Source organism: Anabrus simplex, chromosome 11, assembly GCF_040414725.1.
Source record: "Anabrus simplex isolate iqAnaSimp1 chromosome 11, ASM4041472v1, whole genome shotgun sequence".
Lineage (NCBI taxonomy): Eukaryota > Metazoa > Arthropoda > Insecta > Orthoptera > Tettigoniidae > Anabrus > Anabrus simplex.
The window spans coordinates 132,143,603-132,171,127 of NC_090275.1; the positions used below are offsets into that span (position 1 = coordinate 132,143,603).

At 40.2% G+C, this 27,525-nt stretch overlaps 1 protein-coding gene across 1 annotated transcript in view; it reads right to left on the reverse strand.

The window, feature by feature from the left end:
* Positions 1 to 27,307, reverse strand: part of mRpL17 (mitochondrial ribosomal protein L17) — a 71,428-nt gene extending 44,121 nt beyond the window's left edge. Inside the window, exons 1-2 of the mRNA XM_067155273.1 lie at positions 27,011 to 27,307; positions 12,950 to 13,157 (exon numbers count right to left, since the gene is read on the reverse strand). Of these exons, the coding sequence (XP_067011374.1) occupies positions 12,950 to 13,157; positions 27,011 to 27,208 (406 nt within the window). The 5' untranslated portion in view covers positions 27,209 to 27,307. The remainder of the gene's footprint in view (positions 1 to 12,949; positions 13,158 to 27,010) is intronic.
* Positions 27,308 to 27,525: the final 218 nt, after the last annotated feature.

Here is a 27,525-nt window from a genome sequence, read left to right on the forward strand (position 1 = left end):
GGGGCGAGAAGGTTGCTCAGAAGACCTAGACGAGTATTCGGGGCAGGTTTACTGATGTTGCAAATCTTACAGGACTTGACAAGGGTACGGATCTCACTATGCATGGATTTCCAAATAAAGTGGTTACGGATTTTTTCTCTTGTTTTGAAAACGCCAAGATGACCGCCCACTGGAGATTCATGAAAGTATTTGAAGAGAGCTGGGACCAGGTTAGTTGGGACTACAATTTTGGGGTCTCTGAGACCACGAGCAGGACAACACAAGACACCATTCTTCAGAATATAGGGCTTAACATGCTCACCGGATTTAATCCTGTCGACAATGGCTTTTAACTCAGGATCGTCCTCTTGACTTGATGTTTGGCAATATCCTTGAAAAGGAAGGGAGAGTCAGTGAGAACTACATTGACAAAAGCTGATACTTGTTCGGGAGATGAGTCTACTGGCTCGGATTGAGGGTCAGAGCTGTCTGGATGGAACATCCTACTGAGGCCATCAACCACAACGTTTTGCGCGCCACGAATGTGGCGGGCTTCAAATTGGAAGGCTGAGATGCGCACTGCCCAACGCGCTAGACGTCCGGTCTTTCGCGGCTTGGCCAGTACCCAACTCAACACCTGATTGTCAGTTTCCAGATCGAAAGGAAGGTGTTCCAGGTACATTCTGAAGCGTTCTAAGGAGAAGACAACAGCCAGGGCTTCCAGCTCATAAATGGAATAATTGCGCTCAGCAGGATTCAGGGCACGGGAAGCATAAGAAATAGGACGACGCCCTTCTTGAAATTCCTGTAGAAGAACCATGGATATGCCTGAGGAAGAGGCGTCAGTCTGAAGGATGAAGCGTTTAGAAAAGTCCGGCATAGCCAGTACAGGAGCGTTACATAAGGCAGATTTCAAGTCCATGAAGGCTTCACGTTGGGCATCACCCCACACAAATTTGGCATCCTTTCTTCTCAACTCATTTAATGGAGCTGCACGTTCAGCAAAATTAGGAATGTATTTGCAAAAGAAATTCACCATGCCAGTGAATCTGGCTACAACCTTGACGTCCTTTGGAGGGGGAAAATTCTGGATGGCGGCAGTACGAGACTGATCGATTGAGACACCCCTCCCTGACACAATATGTCCTAAGAAAGACATCTGGGGTTGTGCGAAGGAAACCTTGGATGCCTTCAGGGTTAGACCTGCTTTAAGCAGTCTTTCCAGCACTTCGTTGAGATGGAGTAAGTGTTCCTCGAAGGTTTCGCTAAAAATTACCAGATCATCAAGGTAATTATAAACGAACTTGAACTTAATGTCCGATAAGACATAATCTAGTAACCGTGTAAGGACGGCCGCTCCAGTTGCCAGACCAAAAGGGACGCGTTCGAATTCATATAGGTTCCAATCGGTTGCAAATGCAGTAAGATGCTTGGATTCTTCGGCAAGGGATATCTGGTAATAAGCCTGATTTAAATATAAAGTGGTGAAAATTTTTGCATTAGCGAACCAGGAAAAACAAGAGTGCAAATCAGGAAGTGGGACAGATTGGAGGACTACCTTACGGTTCAACATCCGATATTGCAAGTGATAAAAATCATTGTTATCCGTATTGAAGATACTGAATGTAGGATGCTAAAAGGTTTGTTTTTTCCACCTATTCAATACATATAAATTTTATAAATTAGGAATTTATTATCAATAATAATTATCAATAATAATAATTATAATTAATTATAATTATTAATAATTATAATAATTATCAATAATAAATTCCTAATTTATAAATATTTATATGTATTGAATAGGTGGAAAAAACAAACCTTTTAGCATCCTACATTCAACATCCGATAGTCGACTACAGGCCGATAACCACCTTGCGGTTTGGGAACCAGAAACATTGGGGAAGAATAGGCTGACTTGGAAGGCCGTATCACTCCGTCAGCGAGCATCTGATCAATGATAGCCTTCAGGGCTTTCATTTTGGGAGGTGACAACCGGTACGGAGGAGAGCGAACAGGTATGTTATCTGTAACCTCAATTTTGTATTCTAATACATTGGTGACGCCTAACCTGTCGGTGAAGACATCAGGGAACTTATCGCAGAGTTTCCTAATTTGATTGGCCTGCTCTTCGGGTAAGTGATTAAAATCAAAAGCCTTGGGTTCATCAGAATCTTCAGGAACAGTGTTAACGTGGCAAGGCAGAATAGGGGAGAGATCACACAGCTCAAAGGTTCTTGCACAAAATTTAAAATGGAATCTGTTGAACTGGAGGTCCAAAATTACGTCTGTTTTAGCAATAAAATTTGCACCCAATATGAATTGGCAGGATAAATCTTTTGCCACTAGTACTGGCATTTTCCAGGTGAAATCACGGACTCTAATCTTGACCTCTAGTGATCCTACAATATTCAATGAATTGGAATTAGCAGTATGGCAGGTTAAGGACACGGGTTGTAATGTAGGTAGCTTGCAAACAGTTTTCATAGAATCATACCACGTCTCACTCATCAAGGTGACACTACTCCCAGAGTCTAGCAACGCACAGACAGGTTCATTATTTACCTCTATGCATAAATATGGTAGTTTACAAGAAGGTATGGAAGAAATCCTACAAGATTGTAAGAAATGAAGACCAGAGTCAGACTGGGAGCAATCCTTAGCCTCAGAATTAAGTAAATTAACCAAGGTACAGTCATGATCGACAAGACAAGAAGCCATGCTTTGGGATTTGTCATCAGAACCGGTGGTTAGTCTTCTAGCACTACTATGGCCTAGGGGTCCAGAGCCAGAAGTGTTACGTGGGCACTGCCTAGAGAAATGCCTAGTTGATCCACAGTTACGGCAAGAAGTATTGGTGTAAGAGCCTCCACCCATCGCAGGTTTCCTATTGCCTAATATCCCGGGCTTGGGACAATCCCGCTTGAGATGAGCCGTGGAGCCACAATTAAAACATGAACGGGGATGACGCGAGTTGGACGCAGGTGACGGGGTGGTTTTAGAATCTGGAGGAGGGGCATGCTTATAGGAGGTGGGGCTAATGCCAGGCGTAGCTGGTCAGCATATCGAATGCCTTCAGCGGACACTGTAATTGCTTCCAACTGGACGAACGTTGCAGGTCGGGGTGAAAGAGCCAGATATGATCTATAATTTGGGGCGAGACCTTCAACTATGTTGGCAACCATCTGAGCCTCTGAATAGTGGAGCTGGAAAATCTTAGCTTGGAGCTTAATGTCTTGGACATATTCAGATAATGACTCGTCAAGATGTTGTACTCTGAAATAGTGCTTCTGCACTAATGCAGACAGGGCACGAGCAGGAATGAAATATTCAAACACATGGGCATGAAACTGATCTATAGACCATCTTTCGGAAATGGCCCTGACAATATGCTCAGAAAGGGCTCCAGATACATGCGGGTATAGAATTTGAAATACGTTGTCGTTACTGAGATTATACACTACTGCCTGATCCTTGAACTTGGTTAGAAAGCGAAGGAAGGAAATAACTTCATCAACGGAGTTAGCTGAAAATTTAGACACACCCTTAAACACAGTGGTCAACGGGTGAGGCAGATTGGAGAAAATCTGGAGAAGGACAGGTGTACGGGGTGCTTGGGAAGGCTTAGAATAGTCCAGAGGGTTTAGTGAGGCCTCGTGCCTTTGATTCGGGTGCCCTTGTGAAAAGGACGGAGTACAGGATAGGTTAGGACTAACATTAGCCTGCAACGTTACGGGCTCAGACAACCTCATTTGCGGAAGATTCTCACTAAGCTGAGAGACCATTTGGGCATTAACCGGTTGTGTAGAGGTTATGCAACTTGATAACAGTGGCGCTAAGACAGGGGGTGGTTTTGCACCACTGAATCAGAACCGGGTTGATTAGGAACAGAGGGCAAACCCTGAGCTACAACAGAATTAGCAGGAACCACAGGAAAACTTGTAAGGGTACCAACATGCAAAAGAGATGTATCATTAGAATGTCTTACAGGTGTCCTAGTTCCAGACAATGAAACAGAAGATCCCAGAGCAGCATTAGTCACCTCAGACTCCTGAATAGGCCTAACACCAGCACTTGGTGTCAGATCGCACACTTGAGCAGCAACAGATGCCTCGCCACAATTAACACTGTCACTCATTGCAGATGTGATCGACACTTGAATTTGAGAAACGGTGTTATTTAACTTATTGCCTTCAAGCAAACCACTGATTCTGTTGAAAAGTGTGGAAAACTGTTCTAGTAAGGCTTGACATTTCTGCCGCTCAACTTCCGGCAATTCGCGAGACAACAAATCCTTAATTCTGTCTAAATAATGTAATAACTGCCCCTTAACCCGGGCTAACTGGCCATGCGAGGGCTTAGAAGCACCAAATGACACAAGAATGGCGTTAAATTCAGGTAACTTATCTTTAATCACTCGTCTGTAGTTAAGTCAGATATAGTTATAGGTAGGTTAAGCGACTTTTTCAACAGGTTAGTATCATCTCTGTCATTGCCTGTTGAACTAATTTTGCGAATTTTTAACTCGTAAATCAGTTCTTCCTTTCTCAAATGGAAAGGATTAGGAACAGCACGAGCCATCCTGACAGGTAGAAACGAGATTTCAAACGGTATAAGAACCACAATTCTTACGAGGTTTTAAGTTATGTATGATCACGGTTCACTTTTCTTCCTCCGCAATCTAGCGCTTGCCTCTGCTACCAAATGTTACCTCTACTACAGTGGTAACACAAAACAAGGCACAAACACAGTTAAAAGGGGAAGGTAAGAACAAACTACACAATATCAGAAATCACTAAACACTCGGAAAAACAGTAGCTGGCATTACATGGATCTCGAATCAAAACATGTACGTAAATATCAGTAGGGCCAACTAGTGGACAACAAACCGGGAAGATGAAAAAGGCTGGGAACCTACCAAAGGCATGGACATGGCTTAGATTGCGGATTCTGAAACAAAATCGGCGTGATCCTTAGATTTGAAAAATATTATTTACAAAATAATTTTACAAATACATTCCAAATACAATTCCAAGTTACGAGCTATAAGTTCAGTGATATACATAGCTTAGAGGTTCTTTGATAATACTTTCGTAGCAGTGTAAATTCAAATTTCAAATCAACTATAGCCTACACATAGTTACCAATGCAGTTGTACAATGCAATTTACAGTGAAGTGAAACAGGTTCTCCAAAATCTAGCGTACCTCAAGTGATACAGAACTACCAGAGGCAAACCCCAAGGGAAATAATATTAAACTACAACTTACATACCTCAGTGAAACAAGAAATGGGAATGCCTCGGAAAAGAACAGGTAAGCCCAGCTGAAAAACTAAGGCATCATAAGCAACTAATTTGGCGAATCTAGGCGAGGTTAGGGCAAACTCCTGTATGAAAAGCAAATCGGAACATTACGGAAATTTTAGCAGCAACGGAATTCAAGAGTGCTTACCCGAGGAGAGTGCCATCCCGGAAACCGGGCGACGTCAACCAGATAGGCTGCTCACAGACAGACAGATAAACCAAGACCGACAGAATTCAGAATACCAAATTCATTCGAACACTGCCTCGCTCTCTATATATAGGAAATTCCGGCCTTGGAGCAGCCAATCAGCGTGCACGAGTTCCTTACTGCCACCTAGACTCACCAATCACAACCTTACTTTCGGTCGCGAACTTTTACTAACATTCTAGAATACACCTCATCGCGAATGTTGTATTTCCAGAACAGTCAGAAATATTTTCTAGAATACATTACCCACAAAACAACACACCCTGTTCCATAATTCATGTAACTTTCTGGATCCTTCCAGGAAATATAGAACAGAATTCTACTATTTACAAATGCACATGTGACCAATCTTACACAGTACAGGTTAGGTCATTTCGTTATATCATCCTTTACAAATAACAGTACAGGTTGGGTCATAATAAGTGAAACATCATATTGTACTTCACAAATAAAGTCTTAAAAAAAACACTTTCCACTTGCACTACGTAGTTCACTTGTGACAATGGTCCTGGACGAAATTGTAAAGGAAACAAAGGAAGAGATGAAGATACTGTACGATGTGATTTGCAACAACAACTAGATGTGCTGAACAAAAAAACTGACAAGTATGGCATGAAAATCAGTACAGAGAAAAGCAAGACTATGGTGATGTCGAGAGGGAAAAGGCAAGGAAAGGGCACTGTGAAAATTGGAAGTCAGTCTGGAAATTGTGGACAGTTTTAAATACCTAGGAAGTGAATTAATGCAAAATGCTAGGGTGGACATGGAGATTAGCAGGAGGGTACAGCAGGGTAATGCTTTCTACCGAAGTGTAATAAGTATCAAGGAAAAGTAAAGAGATAATGTACAAAATATACTATGTACCCACACTGACTTTTGAAGCTGATACCTGGACTTTGACTAGCAGGCAAGAGAGTAGAATTCAAGCCAGTGAGATAAAATTCCTAAGGAGTATGATAGGAAAGACAAGGAAAGACAGAGTGAGAAATGAAGATGTTAGGAAGGAAGTTAGGATAAGAAAGCTACGTGAGTGAGTTGAGTGGTTTGGATGTGTAAAGAGGATGGAGGAGAATAGAAGAGACAGATGCTGGAGGCAAAGTGCAAGGGCAAGAGAGCATGAGAAAGACCTAGAACAAGGTGGATTGAGTCAGTGAAGAGCGGAATAAGAAGACGAAATTTAGACTGGGAGAAGATCTTGGGAGGAAAGAGGAAGATGGAGAAGTGCCATAAGTACCCCGACCCAGCAGGAGCTGGATACGGGGAAATGATGATGATGATGGAAATAATTGTGCTTTCTATTAAATTGATGTGTTATTGAAGTTTATAGCACAATTACAACACAAAGTAAACTTAAGTATCGTACAAAATGCCTGGTTTCCAGCGACATGGTCTGGTTGCGAGTGTCAATGTCGGACAGAACCTTGTTGTCTAAATGCTACAAGTAATTGATTGGGGCTGATGCCACCTCATTTGGTCCTCTTTCATGCAGTGTTTCAAGCCATAAATTCTTCCTTCCCCTCTTCTTCACGATGCATGTAAAACAATACTTGCCGAATCTAAAACATGTCGTAACGGGAAGTGGCAGTCAAACACAACTGTTATGGATCGTGATTGAAGGTCACAAGTAAGTTATGAACACACCTACTCCTGATGACACATTTCGTTCACTGACAGTTGTGTTGGTAAATGATGTCACACTGACGCTGATCGCCCACGACGTTTGTGCTTTTAAATCTTGTCATATCCATTCCTCCAGTCTTTCCTAAACGTTGTTGCTAACCCACCCAGACTGTCCCTGCATCCCCCACAAAGAAACTTCTCCTGTGCACAACTGCCAAAGCAAATCAAAAAACACTGCACTTCCTTCACCAGTTAGCCCTGAAGAAGAGCAGCCACATTTTCATATGTTAGGTGAGAGTTTGTACTTCATTGTCTAATTTGTATTTTGCTTTTTCTTTTATTTCTTCTCTACTGCATAATCCCAATTCCATCTACGTAAAGCAAATGCGAGTGTATAAGTTAGAAATAAATGCTTCTAAGCTTCTGTGCAATTAATGCTATGACCTGTACTCCTGTAACAGCGTTCTTGAGTCCAGAATTAACCTTCTGATGTGCCTGATCCTCCCTACTCAAAACTACCACTAATTTCCAAACAACACTTTCTAGAAAGCTGACCATGGTATTTCAAGCAGTTCCAAAAGTACATTGTACAATTTTGAAAGTTTGCTCACAAACAATAAGATGATGAAAGATATATGCAACACACTGCACAAATTTGAGCATGACCAGAAATGAAACACTGAAAATTTGAATTTGGGAGAGGAGAGCACACGACGCAACACTTAACTCTTGGTGACGTTCACAGCAGGAACATTCATGTGTGCATCAATCAATTTCCTGGTTTTGCTGAACTATATGTGGAACTGTCAATCACAAGATGTTCAGCATGTTTATGCAGGACCTGACAGAGTTATGGGCCGTCCACCTGATGGCCAACAACACACCCAGCACCCAGAAAGGTTTGACACAAGGAAAAGATATGATGAACGAAGAACTTTATTTTAAAGAATGTTTCCCCAAGTTTCTCTTTTCTTGTGTTTATATAAATTATGGTTAGAAACATACTTTGTTTAATCAATAGAAAACATTAAAATTTGCAAATGTACATAGTTCAAGAACTTCAACAAGTCTGCTGATACTGTTCAGAGCTCCCTCCCTCACTGACAAACCCACTAACTCCTGGGGTAAGCTTCCTTTTTTAATTTTTTTTTTTTTTTTAATTTTTACAATTTGATTTATGTCACAACACACGTAGGTCTTATGGCGACGATGGGATAAGAAAGGGCTAGGAGTGAGAAGGAAGCAGCCGTGGCCCTTATTAAGGTACAGGCCCAGCATTTGCTTGGTGTAAAAATGGGAAGACACGGAAAACCATCTTGAGGGCTGCCAGCATTGGGGTTCAAACCCACTATCTCGCGAATGCAAGCTCACAGCCGCGTGGCCAACTCGCTCGGCATGTCCTTACTAATAAAGGCTTTTTCCAACACAGTTCCTGTACCAGTACACATTCTCTTCGATCACGTGAAAATGAAAAATCTTTTCCAAGGAATTCATGTATACGTCTAGTGTCAGGCTTTCCGACTTGTAATAACGTGGAACCTTTCTGGATTATGATGTACATCAGATAAATAAGCTACAGGTAGCAATAACAAACAGAATGAGGAGAAAGACTGCTAAGTCTATTGTGGTCGACTCAGTGCGGATGGGACAAAAGGTAAGGTAAGAAGTATAGAAGAGGCAAATTAAAGAATACACATCCACTAAATAATATTAATAATTCAGTCTTTTGTATATCCTCAATGAGATGTGGGTGATCAACGAGATTCCTTGCATCATCCAACAAACTCTGACAAACACCTAGTCACAGAGAGATCTCTAGATAGTTTGAGAAGAAGACTGGCTCTAAACAATTCTTTTCAACTGTGTTGAATCGAGAAACGGACTACTGAGTTCGGCACTAGATCCAGAGCAGTGAACATCAACTGCATGATGTAGTCCTAACGTCACCTGCCTCCAGGCTGAAATATTAAAACTAACATCTGACAGTCATAATACCAGTGCATTTCTCAGCATCAAATATGGAAAAATCAAATGTTGCTTTCATTTTAAGTATCTTGGAGTGGTCATTTCAACGGATTTTTTTTTTTTTTTTGATTTATGAATTTCATTTTCCGTATTGACATTTACCAATCTTCATAAAAGGAAAGAAAAATTCCACCTAATCAATACATTTATTTTCTTGTAAACTATTACAATCTAGGACCGGTTTCGACCCTTCATAGGTCATCCTCAGCTATATCAGAATCACATTTGCATTTCTATCTTATACCTCTGAAAGACCTTCATGATGTATTGTTTCATAATTTTTCAGTGAAAATTTATCTAAAAACTTACAAATTTCTAAGCGTTGTGTTAAAATTAAAAATTAAAATTACAAAACTTTGTCTATTATATACATGCCCTGGGGCTGACAGAATGCATCCTTGGGTTGATTAAGCACATATCTTAAGTATTGCTTATTCTGTTGAATCGAAACCCTTTTATACTTATGTACAATCGTGAATAGACTATCAGTAAAATTTGATAAATAAAGCTTGCGTGATAATTATAATAAAATATCATGTTACATCTTTATACCTTATTGCTGGAGTGATATTATTTTAGGCAAAATATAAATGCGTGTTGACCTCTATAAAATATTTTTACATAAACACACTAATGTACTTTAAAGTCTAATCATTGTACTTTAAAGTCTAAAATACTTATTGCTTGGATCTTGTGTTGTTATGTGGTAAAATATTATAACAATTTGTCTTGTATAACATCAGATATTGATAATGTTTGAATATGCCGTGTATGGTTGGCTTTTAAACCTAATGATTAAATGTCAGTTCCTTCTTGCATAAAATTACAAGTTTCATATTATGTTGATTATGTATTGTATAAAACATAAATGTCTATTAAATTGAATGCTTATCATTTACTACAGAAGTTTTAAAAAACACTTGAATGTCTAGTAATATATTCAGCGTGTTTAGTAACACTGAAACGTGTTGGCCTTGATTCTTGCATTATATTTCCATAATTTGCCTTTTCATATATATGTTGAATGTTGAACTTTATAGGTTCCATTTATATAACTGTGAAATGGATCAATATAAGCTTGATACGTGTTAAATTATGGAATATATGTATGATTCAGTTCTGGCCTAACTTCTGGAGTTTTCTCCCATCAAATGCCGTAAGACTGTGGTGGTTCCTTTCCCTTTTTTTAAGGCTGGTAAAGTCTGTAAGCCAAAATGAATGAAGTGAGTTAGATTTCAATACAAGTGTAATATTGTGTGAATTTGTAAAGCCTGAATTAATTTACTTACTGCTGGATGTTTGAAATGCAAGTTTCTTGGCCGTTTGACGAGTAATGTACCTCGTACTGATGGTTCTAGTGTTGTCTGTTGTGAGAGGGGCGGTGGGATAAGTAGGGGTAGTAAGTAGTAGCACGTAAACGCAATTAGGCATAATCATTTCTCGGCAATAGGGCAACATATGCATGAATATAAGCACAATTTTACGGACATAAATAACGATTTAAAAATATTAAATGTAGAACCTAAAGGTCCTTTGCTTAATATAAGTGAAGAATTATATATAACACTAGATCAGTATGCAAATCCTAATTATAACATAAATGAGTTATCCGAAAAAACTAATATTTTGTTCAATAAAATCGTTCCTATCTTAAAAAACGACTACGTCAAAATAGTCAACAGACAACGTCATACACAAGCTACGGTGCAGACAGCGAACCTCAGTGACTCCGCCCATACACACGTAACAACCTCCCCTACTTATCCCTCCGCCCCTCTCACAACAGACAACACTAGAACCATCAGTACGAGGTACATTACTCGTCAAACGGCCAAGAAACTTGCATTTCAAACATCCAGCAGTAAGTAAATTAATTCAGGCTTTACAAATTCACACAATATTACACTTGTATTGAAATCTAACTCACTTCATTCATTTTGGCTTACAGACTTTACCAGCCTTAAAAAAAGGGAAAGGAACCACCACAGTCTTACGGCATTTGATGGGAGAAAACTCCAGAAGTTAGGCCAGAACTGAATCATACATATATTCCATAATTTAACACGTATCAAGCTTATATTGATCCATTTCACAGTTATATAAATAGAACCTATAAAGTTCAACATTCAACATATATAAGAAAAGGCAAATTATGGAAATATAACGCAAGAATCAAGGCCAACACGTTTCAGTGTCACTAAACACACTGACTATATTACTAGACATTCAAGTGTTTTTTAAAACTTCTGTAGTAAATGATAAGCATTCAATTTAATAGACATTTATGTTTTATACAATACATAATCAACATAATAAGAAACTTGTAATTTTATGCAAGAAGGAACTGACATTTAATCATTAGGTTTAAAAGCCAACCATGCACGGCATATTCAAACATTATCAATATCTGATGTTATACAAGACAAATTGTTATAATATTTTACCACATAACAACGCAAGATCCAAGCAATAAGTATTTTAGACTTTAAAGTACAATGATTAGACTTTAAAGTACATTAGTGTGTTTATGTAAAAATATTTTATAGAGGTCAACACGCATTTATATTTTGCCTAAAATAATATCACTCCAGCAATAAGGTATAAAGATGTAACATGATATTTTATTATAATTATCACGCAAGCTTTATTTATCAAATTTTACTGATAGTCTATTCACGATTGTACATAAGTATAAAAGGGTTTCGATTCAACAGAATAAGCAATACTTAAGATATGTGCTTAATCAACCCAAGGATGCATTCTGTCAGCCCAAGGGCATGTATATAATAGACAAAGTTTTGTAATTTTAATTTTTAATTTTAACACAACGCTTAGAAATTTGTAAGTTTTTAGATAAGTTTTCACTGAAAAATTATGAAACAATACATCATGAAGGTCTTTCAGAGGTATAAGATAGAAATGCAAATGTGATTCTGATATAGCTGAGGATGACCTATGAAGGGTCGAAACCGGTCCTAGATTGTAATAGTTTACAAGAAAATAAATGTATTGATTAGGTGGAATTTTTCTTTCCTTTTATGAACATTTCAACGGAGACAGAAGCTCTGAAGTATTGGGCTAAACTCACTGAAAGAGCTTTTAACCTGTGCAAATCCACTTATCAGTGGAGGTCGATCTCATTGCAGGTCACTCACCACAGTGAGATAGAGAGGAACATACTTGACCCTCATTAAAATCACCAGAGCTGCATTCCAAATCTAAAAAGCTCTCACATGTTATGTCTTATATGCCCAACACCAGAAGATCTCAAAGAATTCTTGATCTCCTCATGACAAGGCGATGTACCTCTGCAGTGAGACACTGGTTCAAGAAAGTGAGAAGACGACCTCGGCCAAAGTAGTTCGAAGTGCTTCTCCACAAGTGTTTACTGTAATATGGTGTCCGCATCCAAGTGCAGGCATTTTGATTTAATGAAACTGTGACAGTTTTTACTCTACACGATGGTCGGGTCCGCTAAACACGAAACGTGTCGCCAGAGACCCTTCACGTGCCGGCATTGTACGACAAAGAGTGCCAAACGCACTTTATTCACCCTATGCTGCATTTTAACTCTCAGTCTTTGGATCCACAGTTAATCAGTTTATAAAATAGTGAACTACATGATTAGTGTTAGACAACAGAAAAGATCAAAGAGAAAAGACAATATGTGTGGTCAATTAGAACATTCACCTCTAAAGTCTGTTAAGTGTGTACAGTACGTAGGAGTCTGCAAAGAGCGTGATAAAACTACTGAAATTTTCCCCGTGCAATTTTAATTAGCTAAACAACATTACTTGATGTAGCAGCACGTACCTCTGAGCTCCAGAACAACCCTCGGAAAGCCGATGCCGGGAGTAAAAGGAGCACGATACATTTGTGTGTAGCACACGTTACAGTTCTGGTAACGAGGGACCAGCACCTTGAACAGTTTGTGGACAAGCTGCTTCTCGAGCAGCCAGAAGTCTGCCAGCTCCATGGTGCTGCGGTGACAGTCGCCGTACCTCCTGGCCTCCGATATCAGCTACAAACAGACGATCACCCAAATTATGTGTAAATGTTCATTGTCATTGTAGGAACACTGACATAACATGCTGCCCCTTTCTCTTCTGCTCGAAGACCGACACAGACAGGTCTACATAAAATCAGCTTCATGCTCCGTATTGCACTTCAATAGATTCACAATGAAGTATTTTTTTATTTTCCACCTAGTCGATACAATGATTGCTTAAGGCAATTTAATGGTTAAAAGTGGTACATGTTTCTTCACATCTTCAGCCACATAACACTGTTTAGATGAAAAATGTATAAATTGACAAAGTAATGCTTTAGAGGAAGTGTCCTTAAAATTAACATAAGATTGACAACAATTTTCCTCAAGAAACAAAATGAAGATAGCTTTTAGACAAGGACAAGAAATAGAACTGTTATGTGTTGTTTTAAAGTAGATATTTTATTTTAAGGTTTGGTGTGTTCCTTAGGGATTTTGACATGTTTTTCATTACTGCTGAAGAATAGAATAGATCTACTTCTCTAAGGGGGGTACGAATTAACCAGTATATACTAATAGTATAATCAATTCTATTGACAGGCACAATTTTCTTAGCTCTGTTTCTCACAGGATGGTGAGTCAGAGTAATCACAACGGAACATGGTGGTGGTGATTTTTGTTTTAAGAGGAAGTACAACGAGGTAATCTTCCTCTCTGAACAAATAAGTGGAAGAGAATTTTAAAATATAAAAACAAAATTATTTATTCAACAAAGGAATTTGGAAACGCAGTACAAAATAAAACAAAAAACAATTATAGAATTAGGCCGAAAGGATTACTAACGTATCAAAAGGGAACGTACGTTCCCTGAGTAACAGTGCACTTGTAATTTATATACCCTTAATAAGTCCACTGTCGCACATAAAGCGGATGACGAGATCAGCAGTAGTCGCATCATCGGCTAGTATGCGTTCGAGTGTTTCCTGCAGGCCGAGGCTCCGTCTTAGGCCAGAGAGATCAGTGCACTCTGAGGATGTGGGCCACGGTGAAGTTGGCACCACAAGAACACACTGGGGGGGAGGGGTCTTCCCTCTTTAGGAGATAAGAGTGCATGGATCGTAAATGACCTATCCTCAGCCTGCATAGCACTATGGCCTCTCTCCGTGAAGGTCGGAAAGAGGACCGCCACACGGTAGTTGTCTTCTTAATTGTTCTCAGCTTGTTGGGAGTTCGGATAGCTAGCCACTCCGATTCCCAGGACGCCAAGATGGTTCGACGTAGCTGAGAACAAATATCCTTAGCAGGTACATTGACTGGTCTTGGAGGTAAAAGTACAGCTTCCTTTGCAGCTTCATCCGCAAGTTCGTTTCCCGCAATCCAAACGTGGCTTGGAAGCCATGCGAAAGTGATTCTGGTGCCAGCATCCATTAACCTGGCTAGAAGGTCATGTATCTGCTGCACCAGTGGGTGTTGCGAGAAACAGGTTTCAATAGACTGCAGAGAGCTTAACGAATCGGTACACAAGAAAGTGGCTTCTTTCGTCACGCAGTGCAAACTGCAGAACCTCTAAGATGGCGTAAAGCTCTGCAGTATACACGTTACATACTTTAGGGAGCGAGATCTTTGTGCTCATATCATCAATGATGAAAGAGCAACCAACATTATCTCCGATTTTAGAACCATCCGTGAAGATAAGTCTCGCAGCCGGACATTGGTGAACGAAATCCTGGAAATACCTCCGATAAACGGAGGAATCCGTGTTCACCTTGGGCCTATGCAGCAGATCTAGACGTATATTCAGTCGCGGAACCAACCACGGAGGTACCTCGCTAACAGTTCTTTCAAGACAACCACCGATATCAATATTCAAATCATGACACAAGCTATCAATCCAAAACCCAACCGGCCATGTGGCATTCGGCCGGTCTTGGCACCGCTGGTGGTATTGAGTACGATAGATGCATTGATAGCTTGGATGTAGCGGCATTTCACAAATTTTGGCAGCGTACGTGAGGAGTAACTGCTGCCTCCTTATCCGTAAAGGTGGAACTCCCGCTTCAGCAAGTAGGCTGGGAATGGGGCTAGTACGGAAAGCACCCGTGAATACTGTCTAAAAGGCTCAGCATAGATTTTGATGCTGAGCCATAAGCCGCACTTCCATAGTCAATCCGGGAGAGGACCGTAGCCGTGTAAAATCGCAGCAGTACCGCACGGTCAGCCCCCCACGAAGTGCCGCTGAGAAACTTAAGCACGTTAAGTCTCTTCATGCAGGCAACCTTCAACTGACGGATGTGGGGCTGCCACGTAAGTCTCTTATCAAAATGGAGACCCAGGAATCTGCAGGTGTCAACCACTGGTAAGACACTGTTTCGCAAGCGGAGCTCTGGTTCGGGATGCACAGGCCGACGTCGACAGAAGTGTACAACAGAGGTTTTCACTGCTGAAAACCAAAAACCGTGTTGCAGGGCCCATCTGTCGACTCGGTTAATAGCTTGCTGTAGCTGTCTCTCAGCAAACGCCACTCTTCCGGAGCTGTAATGTACAGCTAAGTCGTCTACATACAGCGAAGGAACGACTGCGGGCCAAGCAGCGGCAACAGCGTGACACTCAGTACCGATCCCTGAGGTACTCCATTTTCCTGAACGTAATATTGAGAAAATGCATTCCCTACTCGGACTCGAAAGAGACGGAGGGACATGAAGTTCTCAATAAACGTTGGCAAATTTCCCCGAAATCCCCACTGGTGTAGTGTGGCGAGAATCCCATAACACCAGGTAGTGTCGTAAGCTTTCTCCAGGTCAAAAAACACGGCGACTAGGTGTTCCTTCCGGAGAAAGGCCTCCTGAATGGCGCTCTTCAGTCTGACCAGATGATCAGTGGCAGACCGATGAGAGCGAAAACCACACTGGTAGTTAGACAAGAGACCCACACAAGACGCTGGTTAACCATCCTTTCAAATAGCTTACAGAGGCCATTTGTGAGGCATATTCGCCTATAACTATCCAGAAGTTTTGGATCTTTACCTGGCTTGGGAATTGGTATCACAATTCCCTCACGCCATTGAGATGGAAACACTCCCTCACTCCATATTCTGTTGAATAGGGTGAGGATATCCTTGAGACATCTGCCACTCAAATGCTTAAACATTTGATTATGGATTTTGTGTGGTCCAGGAGCCGTATCTCTGCATAACGCAAGTGCACTCCGCAACTCCCACTCCGTGAAGGGCACGTTGTAGGGATGCGAAGCACTAGAGGCAAAAGAGAGATGGTGTGCCTCTGCTTCGCGCTTAATTGGAAGAAATGCAGGGTCGTATCTCCTAGAGCTGGAGGTATCTGCGAAATGTGGCGCGATGTGGTCGGCAATGACTGAAGGAATCGTAACTATATCTCTATTAATGGAGATTCCGGGTACTGAGGGCACATTCTGAACTCCGACAATACGGCGGAGTTTTGTCCACACTTGTGATGACGGAGTATGTGCCGTGATGGATGACACATACTTTTCCCACGTAGATTTCTTACTTTCTCGAATCAAAAAACGGGCCTTCGCACGCAGACGCTTAAATGTGATATGATTGGCCATCGTAGGATTCCGCCCGTCGGCGATCACATATGGCTGCTGCAATTTCGTCCGTCCACCATGGGACCTGTTTCCGGCGACGAATACCGGATGAGGAAGGAATTGTTTCCTCTGCAGCAGCCAAAATTCCAGTAGTAATGGAAGAAACAAGGTCGTCAACAGACTCAGCATATCATCAGCCATCACTGCGCATTTTGTAAATTCTGGCCAGTTTGCCCGCCAAAGTAACCAGCGCTAGGGTACTTCAGACTGTCTTTGATTCAAGAGAGACAGAATTATCGGGAAATGGTCACTATCACAGAGGTCGTCGTGTACTTGCCACCGCAGCAGGGGAACTAGCGCACGGCTGCACAGAGTGACATCCAGGTGTGAGAATGTGCCATGTGCGCTGCTAAAATGTGTCGGTTCCCCTGTATTAAGCACGCAAAGATCGAATAGGTTGATCATTCGCTCGAGCATCCTCCCCCTAGAACAGGAGGACGGAGAACCCCATAGTAATGGTATACTAAATTCCCATGAAGGGAATTAGATATTTTTCCACCAATAGAGCATATCAAAAATCAGATAAAAAATTGGATGTATGGCTTTTCAGGCGTTTGCTCTATTAACCAGCATTTCGTCTTAGGTCTGACACTAGACTCGTCAGAGTGGGATGTGTCAGACCCTACCCACTGATGCTGGGGTGTATGCAGGTGAACTTATCAGAAGCCTCTTATGTGGCACAGTCTGATAACTGCATATGGGAGATAAAACTTCACAATGGAATTAATGCTCACCTAGCAATTCCAAATGGTATACTAAATTCCCATGAAGGGAATTAGATATTTTTCCACCAATAGAGCATATAAAAAATCAGATAAAAAATTGGATGTATGGCTTTTCAGGCGTTTGCTCTGTGGAGTTTTATCTCCCGTATGCAGTTATCAGACTGTGCCACATAAGAGGCTTCTGATAAGTTCACCTGCATACACCCCAGCATCAGTGGGTAGGGTCTGACACATCCCACTCTGACGAGTCTAGTGTCAGACCTAAGACGAAATGCTGGTTAATAGAGCAAACGCCTGAAAAGCCATACATCCAATATTTTATCTGAACCCCATAGTATGTTACAGGTGTTTACGTCTCCCAGCATGAGGAAAGGAGGAGGCAGCTGACTGATCAAATCTTGTATTGCACGAATGTCAAGGTTATAATCCGGTGGAAAGTACACGTTGCAAACCGTTGTCATTACTGGCAACGGAGTGCGAACTGCAACTGCATCTAGCTGAGTACGGAGCGGTACTTCTTCGCTGAAGATGTCGGAGCGAACTAGGGTACAAACGCCCCCAGTTGCCAACGGAACATACCACGAGGATTTCGAGAACACTACATTCTACGCTGAGGTGAATCACCTAAAACAACGTATAAAGAATAGAAGAAAAAACTGTGTTCCTAAAACACGAAAGAGTACAAAATGAGCTAAACAAAGGCAAAAAGGAAAAGTAAGAAGGCATGAACACTTGGTATTACATCAAACATCTGCCAGCAAGAACGAAGGATAACACCATCTCTCAAATTGCAGTACTTTTCACATCATGAGCCAAAAAATCCCTGTAGACCCAACCACAAAAATAGAGACAAAAGACAGAGATGGTAAACTGCAAGGCACAATCAGTCAGCAAGAAATACAGTAGATGGAGCATTCCCAGTGTATTAGAAACCGGAGAACAACATGGCTGAAGACATTTTTCACCAACATCCTAGACACCAGGAACCTCCCTCCAGAGTTCAAGATGGCATAGCAATCCTTAAATCTGGAAAGTCACCACATGGTGCCTCAAGTTATAGATCAATGGCATTTGTTTGAAACTCCTGGAATGCCTAATCTTCAACAGAATTCTGGGAGTATCACTCTGGCATATCAAGCAGGTAGCTGCTGTAAACAGGTAACGGTACCAACGTCCTACGTCGAATCACAGTTCCAAAAGAAGCTTTTCTCGGCCTGACTGCAACGTACGATACAGTGTGACTAGATGGACTGCTACTTAAACTCAAAAGATGTGTACCTTGTAAGAAATTAACAACACTGAGGGGAGAACATGTTAAGAAATTGCTTCTTCAAGGTCAGTATTGGGTGTAACATAAGCACGTCATTCACAGTAATGAATGAGCTGTCTCAAGGATCTGTGTTATCACCACTACTCTTCAACTTTGTACACCTTTGTCATGCCTAATACCATCAGTAACAAATTGAGCTATGCCTCTCAAACTACAAAGTTAGAAGGGGAAAGCATCCTATCCACAGGATTGGAAAGCTTGAATTCATACAACAAGAAGTGGACACACTGTCTAAATCCATCTAAGAAGTGTGTGCTTTCCACATTAACACTATGCACCCGAATGCCGCAGTTAGTAATTCTACTACCATGAAATTTGAAATTCAGTCACTCAAAAGCTCAAATTACGTTTTGTTTTAACGTGTTGTCGATTTTCTTTACTATTGATACGTACTCATCATGTGCTCGTGTTTTAATGAGGCGAGTCTGCAATCACCTCTCAAGTAGTCGATTTACTCTGTATATTGAGATATGGATCCCGGAGCGTGCATACAGCCCACGGATAACTGTAATGAACAGATTATTGCGGAACTGGTAAATGATTCGGATTCTGATCTGTATGAAAGTGATTGTGAAGTAGAAAATGAAAATCTACAATCATCACGAGAAGAACCAGTCGCAAAGAGACAAAGGGAGGTGAGCAGCATGGGAACACAATGCTCCTGTGAACAGGCCCATGTTTTCTTTTGTGAACGTTTGGCAGATGATTTGGTGTATAGTGTTGCTGCTGAAATTACTGAAGAATCACGAACATCATCTGCGGGAACGCCAGTAGGTAGACATTATTTTCCACACAGAATAACTGCAGTGGGCGTGAAGAAGGAAGGGCACTTGCAGCGTACGTGCAAGGTTTGCTACGACAAGTCCAAACACAACACCGACCGTAATGTAAAGAAAATGACGACCCTATATTGCCATAAATATGACCTAGGTCTTTGCATAGGAGAATGTTTTGAGTGTTATCGTACCGAAGCTAGGTATTGGGAATAACAATGTGTAATTCTGTTGTTCAGTGACTGAAAACTATCGAACTTTTCCGAGTGAATTAGAAATTCAAGTGCGTGAACAAGGATAACAGAATGTACTAATATTGTAGCCTGATTTTATTTCCAATGCTGAAGGTATACATTTTTTAATTGATTTCATATGATAGTCCACTTTTTCTAGAATATGTATGTAAATTTGTTTATTTATACTGCAAAAACGGACAAAACTGTGATTTTTTCCCTGACAGTTTAAGTCACGCCGGCACAGGGTAGGGACGCTACCTTGACTAGTCCGTGCTCATAGTGTTAACATCTGACTGGCAAACCAACAGCTCAACATGAACCTTTCTCAACAGCAGGTAAAGCACAGCTTTAACCATAAGTAGGCTACCTTGAACCGATCCCTGAATTTTAGAAAACACCAGTCAGAAACTTGCAAAAACGTCATGAAGAAACTGGCTGCCACCTCTCGGGAAGCAGATGCAACAATCCTCCGCATCACAGTTCTCAACCTACTGTGTCTCAGTGTGGCAACGCAGTGACGTGCATTGGGATGAAGCACTGCTTCAGTGCCCAAAATTCCCCTTAAATTCGTAATTTTCTGTGTGCTGTGTTTGAGCACTCAGTTTTCCTCTCATCCGCAACCAGAAGCTAGAGGTAATGTACTCCAAGTTCTACATTGCCTTGTATTCAAGCATCATCTTGTCTCTAAGATGTCCTAGTTCCTTTCGTCATGGGCAACAACCCGAGAACAACACTGAATACGCTGCACCCCATGACCCAACCACGGAGCGAACATCTCAAGTGTACAGTACAAATTTTGAATTTGTGAGTGTGCGTTATGTAAATCAACGCCCAATAATAAATGCCTGGTTCAGGACCTAATAGCCCGACCAATTTCAAAACGTTCATTCGTAGAAAAAAAGTGGTAGACCAACATCGGAACTCCCCAATTTCATTCAGAAATATAAAACATTTACACGCCATTTTCCCGCAAATTCGTATGAGGTGCATGAATGGCTTGCTGGTAGTGCAGAATTAAATGCTGTTTTCTGCTGGAATTGTTTATTATTTGCAGCCAATAAGAACACAAGCCGGACAAAAACGGGTTTCACGCATTTCAGCAATCTTTCAAAATCTATAACAGGTCATCAAACGACAGTGGGATACTTAGAGGCATCCATATCTCTAGCGAAATTTGGAGAACTCAGAATAGAAACTGCATTAGATACGCAACTGGAAAATGATATTTCGGAACACAATGGAAGGATTAGACAAAATAGGGAAATTTTGAAACGCTCATTAATACTGTCTGTTTTCTAGGGAAATGAGAGTTATCCTTTAGAGGTCATGACGAATAAGAATCATCAATAAATCGCAGCAATTATGTAGAATTACTTAAATACACGGCAGAATATGACCCACTGTTGCCGAACCACTTAGAAACAGAGTCAGTGTACAAAGGAATTTCCAACAGAACTCAAAATAGACTGATTGAACTAAAATCAGCAAATTTTGTAACAGTATCAGTAGACGAAACAACAGATGTTTCAAACAAGGCTCAAATGTCTCTTGTAATGAGATATTTGTATGAGGGTGAAGTGAGGGAATGATTCATAGGTTTCAATGATGTAAGCTCTGATTGCAGAGCTCCAGTAATAACCGAGATTATTAAAGAGTCCTTAACACAATTAAAAATTAATCTCAAATTAGTTGCTCACTCCTTTTTTTTTTTTTTTTTTTTTTTTTGCTACTTGCTTTACGTCGCACCGACACAGATAGGTCTTATGGCGACGATGGGACAGGAAAGGGCTAGGAATAGGAAGGAAGCGACCGTGGCCTTAATTAAGGTGCAGCCTGGTGTGAAAATGGGAAACCACGGAAAACCATTTTCAGGGCTGACGACAATTGGGTTCGAACCTACTATCTCCCGAATACTGGCCGCACTTAAGCGACTGCAGCTATTATTATTATTATTATTATTACTTGCAGCTATTGAGCTCGGTGGGGGAGGGGGGAACAGGCACTGATAAAAGAAACTCATCCCGAGGCTTTATTCATTTACTGTTATGTTCTAAACTTGGTTTTATCACAAAATGTCAATGTGATACTTGAAAGTAAGGTACTTTAGGTGGACTTGCTTCTTTTTTTATGAGATCTCCACAACGAGCAAAATTTCTCAATGAGTTTTTGAAGTGTAGGCTTCCAAGATTTTCACCCACTTGACTTGTAAATACAGTGTCGAGGAACAAATCTCAACTCTGCGATGTGTTCACTGCCACAGGAAGTAGAACGTGTGCCTGTATCAAGTTCCCTCTGGTGGTGGTTTTAAGAGGAAGTACAACTATCCAGTTCCCTCTCTTCATTACAAGATTTTTTAATTTCTGTTTCTTTCTTAATATCTTTGACAACATTTTTGCTTTCACAGACGTTTTATTCAGCATTCTTCAAAAAAGAAGCAGTCATTTGACATTGTGTACTGTAGGCAGAAAATCACTGAAACTCATCACATTGCGAATCTCAGAGAAAGTACCAGCAAACTGTTTCCGATGTAGGAGCTTCTTCTAAAAGGAGAAATATAAATTTCAGGCGAATCTTCTTTGCAATTTTTGACAATATTGGTTCTCATCTTCAAACCCAACTGTCGGGCTGAGTGGCTCAGACGGTTGAAGCGCTGGCCTCTGACCACAACCTGGCTCAATCTGCTGGTATTCGAAGGTGTTCAAATACGTCAGCCTCGCGTCAGTAGATTTACTGGCACGTAAAAGAACTCCTGCGTGACTAAATTCCGGCACCTCAGCGTCTCCGAAAACCATAATAGTTAGTGGGATGTAAGACAATTACATTATTATCAAACCCGATTCTAATTTGCAGTTTCTAGGCCTTCTTTCCAAAGACAAATTTCATGACTACAGTAAATGAATTTACAAGCATTTTGACAGCATCCGGCTGAAAAACGAATTAATAGTGCTATATGGCAACAGTGAATTCCACCAAAATAAGGACTGTTTTGAATTGGCTAAGCTGATAAATAGTTCTGCTATGTCATCAAGTTTCCCCCAAAACTTCCCTTCTTGTGCAATTAATATGCACAATTCCCAAGTAGACAGTGACAGTGGAACGATCCTTTTCTCCTCTTAAAAGAATAAAATCTTATTCAAGGATCACGATGGAGCTAGCAGTAATATCAATTGAATCTCGACTGTTGGAGAAAATCAGACAATGTGGAAGTTTTGACCGAACTGTCAGCTTCTATGCTGGCAAAGAAAGGTGGATGGACTTCCAACTTCATTAACGTTAGGTGAGTTCACATTTGTATTTATGTTTAGAAGATGATTTAAACTTTTAAAAAACACATGGATGTAAATAAAATAATGTGGCTATCATAGGCTGGTACAGTTTTTACAAGGCAGACACTCGAAGAGGATGGGCTGCATCTTCTAGTGAATATTCTGTGTGTGACTGTGATGGACGGAAGTGTTTCGCGCTGTGTGTGAATTGTAGAAAGGAGAAAAGATTTTCATGACGTCACAAACAAGTCGCCGAACAGTGGGGATCTACCATTGAAGGTAAAATTCCCTGGCCCAGCGGGAATCGAACCCGGGTCCCTTCACTCAGAAGGCCAACACACTAAATGCTCGGACATTGCGCCAGACAGGACAGAGGTGAACATATTGTGATGAAATGTCATCTATATATTGGATATCTACTGGAGATAGCATATTCCAGAGAAACCTTTTGTGAGTTCAAGGGCCACGCTATCATCTCAGTTGGAAGATTTTTAAGCAAAAGCTGTTAAAAATGGATTCACATGAAAATAGCTTTATCGCGCCCCGTATTTTTATAGTAGGCAGTTTATGTCTTAACTTAAGTCTTTGATCACATTTTTAAAGAGATATATCCTAAAATTGTGGCATAGCACTGCATGGTCGTGTCTTAAAATGTTATTTTATTACTGTACATGCAGTACTTTATGAAGATTACTTCAAAATATTTATTTTTAATGTTATTATTATTAAAGTGGGTTAGGTACTCAATTAGTTACTTTTCACTTTAATACAGTGCGCCACCGCACGCCACTGCTGGATGTCCATCTTAACAAAATATGAGAATTATTACAGGAACAATGAAATGAACTCCTATTACCTGGCTGTGTACCACAAGTCATCCGCAAGGTCTCCCAATCCAAGAGGTTCTGAATGATATTCCATCAAGCTGGCTGAAGTCAACGAACACCGTACGGCAAGGCATTCAAGATGACTTCAATATCGCAGAAGAATGGAACTCGGCACCAATTAACCAGCAAGGTGTTACAGATCCTACCAGGAAACCTCAGGGATTCAACGTAAAGAGGAAGGAGTGGACTGAGGACAGGCGTTTCAGAAGCACTCTCGTGCTTGATTGTGAAGGACTGCCCTCCAAGGAAGTACCACAACCAATCTGGTTGTAGTCACCAGATGTAAATTTGGGATCAAGAACTCTGTGCAACTTTTTTTACACAAGCAATAAGCAGATAGAACCAATATTTGAAAATGTGTATTGTGTACGGTCCTGGTTTTGAAATACTGATCTTTAGAATAATCAACTATTTGTAATGTAAAGCCATTCTGAGGCACTGAAATTTGAGAAGCACTAATGTAAGAATCTGTAAAATCTACTTCTCGCAACAAGATCCAGCTTTTCTTTTGTAAAATATTTCTGTTTAATATTAAATGCTTCATCTTTGGTCCGTACTGAATGAAAATTAACAAACAATAAAGAAGAGTGCAATTGAGCCGAGGTTGATGATGACGTCCGAGACTTTAAAACTGCTACCAAATAAATAATGTTGTGATTTTAAATTAGTAGCATACTTTGTACTGAAAAAGGTGGATCAATTGCACTCTTCTTTATTGTTTTGTTAAATATTTCTGTACCATACTTTGCGTTGTTCTGCCATACGATAAATAAAAATATATCAATACTTTATATGACAAGATTTGTATTTCCTTCTTTCCTGTACAGATTTAAAGACCTCCTTGTTGACTGGATAATAGCATATTTCTTGCAGTTTTAGAAGCAAATTTTGCATTGGGAACACAAGCGAATGTTGCTCTCCGCTACAACAGCTTAACTGTTTCCATGATTTTCTAAATTAAATATTAACTACCGTTAAGAGCTCGCTTCATATGAAACCTTCTGTTCTTTTTTTTTTTTTTTTTTACTTCCATCTCTTAATTAAGTCGAACTCACAAATCACAATGAAGCTTTTATTATGAACGATGTCTACAAAAGCATTGGTAGTAAATTAAAATATGAAATAGCATGAAGCAGAAGTAAGGACGGATGAGTAACAGGGAAACCGTAAAGATCCAAAGCACATGAAGAAACAGAAAAAAATTCATTTTTTGAGTTTGGATACATACCTACTCCACCATCGATTCTAATGCACACCCCAATTTTGCAGCATAAATTTAGTTGAAAAAAAAGTGTTCTCTGAATAGAAGTGCAATTGTACTGGGAAAGAACCATTTCTCCATGCATCCTATATTATGCTGGGTAAATGTGCCAATTTTTCTGAAAAGGGCCATATCTTGGGACACATGGTTTTTCTGAACTATCTTGCATCGCAAACTACGTGTGTGAAATTCCCCTCAGCCGATTTCTACGACTCCTCGTCTCAATATTGTCAGCTATTGTTATGTTCTGCTGTGGGTACTGGTGTAATGTCGAAAGAAAGAGATTCAGTGTTTGATTAATAGTTCAAAAAAACTAGAAAAAAAAAGTCAACAAAAATAAATTGAGCAAGAGTCAAAGGCGATAGTTACACAAGAACTGTCGTCTGTTGATGTGGAAAATTTAAGAAGAATTTTTAATTTTTATAATTTGCTTTACGTTTCACTGACACAGATAGGTCTTATGGCGACAATAGGAAACGGCTAGGAATGGGAAGGAAGCGGCCGTGGCCTTAATTAAGGTACATACCCTGGTGTGAAAATGGGAAACCACGGAAAACCATCTTCAGGGCTGCCGACAGTGGGGTTCGAACCCACTATCTTCCGGATGCAAGCTCAAAGCTGCTCGCCTGTAACCGCACGGTCAACTCACCGCCCAGTAAATTTAAGATTTTTCACTGTTTCTTGGTGAGAGGGTGACCAGGATTTTGGTGTTGTAAAAAGACTTATTAAAGACAAGACAGAATTTATACACAACAAGAATATTATAAGCAATACACCCACTTCAAAACTGGAAATACCTAGGCCTAACAAGTTAAAAATACAAAATGAATTTCGGACTACAAAGACTGTTTACCGAACCATTAAAAAAAGAATGAATTTTCAATCTGGTCGCAGACAAAAATAATAAAAGAACACAAAGTCAAATTTCTAAGTACTGAACCTAAGTTCAGTTTGAATACAATGTAACCAAACGTGATAATGTCATTTCCTGAAACCGAATCAACATGTCACACCTAAGATGAGTTCTTACAGGCGAAACCTGCACATCATGTTCCGCCATTGCCGCATAAGCATGCTATATGGCTAAATTCCTATAAACATGAAAAAAATTGATGACATAAAGAGGTAGTAGGGCGGAAAAGAGTCAAGTCAACACTCCATGTTATATGATGTTGTGACACATTTGATGTTTACCCGACAAAATTCATTAAAACTCGGCCATAGACGCTCAAGAGAAATTCGGTTTACTGTCCCATCTAGTAGGCTAGCAGACAGCTAGATGGCGTCAGATTAAAATATCTGCGTATGGTAGCAGACGTTATGCTATTATGTGGTATAGTGGTACGTTCTTTCCACTATGTAGAGCCGTAGATTATGAATCCTAACATAGAAATAAAGCATTTAGGGACCCATTTCCTTCGACATGTGCTGTACCTTATTGTTACACCCTGAAGCATTATATTCATTATGGGTACGTATATCTGGAAGAAAATATTAATTTCTCGATACCAGTTGTGTGTTACCTACTCATTTTTTTTTTCTTTTCCAATTTTCACCTGTAAAATTAAAAAATCTGGCCTTTTCCCAATAACTGATTCAATTGTACATCGACTCATATATGAATTATCAAACATTTTTGGAAGGAGGCACTATAATTCTGAGAACCCAATTGGGCAAGTATGTATTCATCAATGTGAGTGCATTATTCGCTTAGCCCAGTTACGACACGACGTTACCCCGTTCTCGATAAAAACACACGAAGATTTAAGAAATGAGTGACTTACTAATTCTGCGTATCCTCTAGTTTCATCACCTCTATTAAAATTTAATTCTATTCTCTCATGCTTAAAAAGCGCTGTCACTGTTTTCCGCAACTTAAGCAGTCTCCCTTCAGGTCCATCAATGTTTTTAAGGTTTCTGTGGCGAGGGTTCACTTTTATCTTCAGTTGAGAAATCAATTTCGAAACATCTGCCTGATTCATCCTGGTTAATTCTGACTATATTTCACGAACAAGTCATATATTAGGTTACACATAACCTAACTTATCACTCTTAGAAAATACACCTCGTTCTGTTCTTCTTCTTCTTCTTGAAAGGTGTGGATGGACTCATGTGTTATCGTCCAGTCACGAAAACATTAATTACTTAAACACTGACACATGTATCACTCGTATTGTACTTTAAAATGTAATTGATAGAAAAAACATACCATAGGAGTCACACAAGAAACGATGATAAAATATAGACAGAGGGTAAAGAGATGTATATCCTACCAAAATTATGATAAACATTTTGCAAT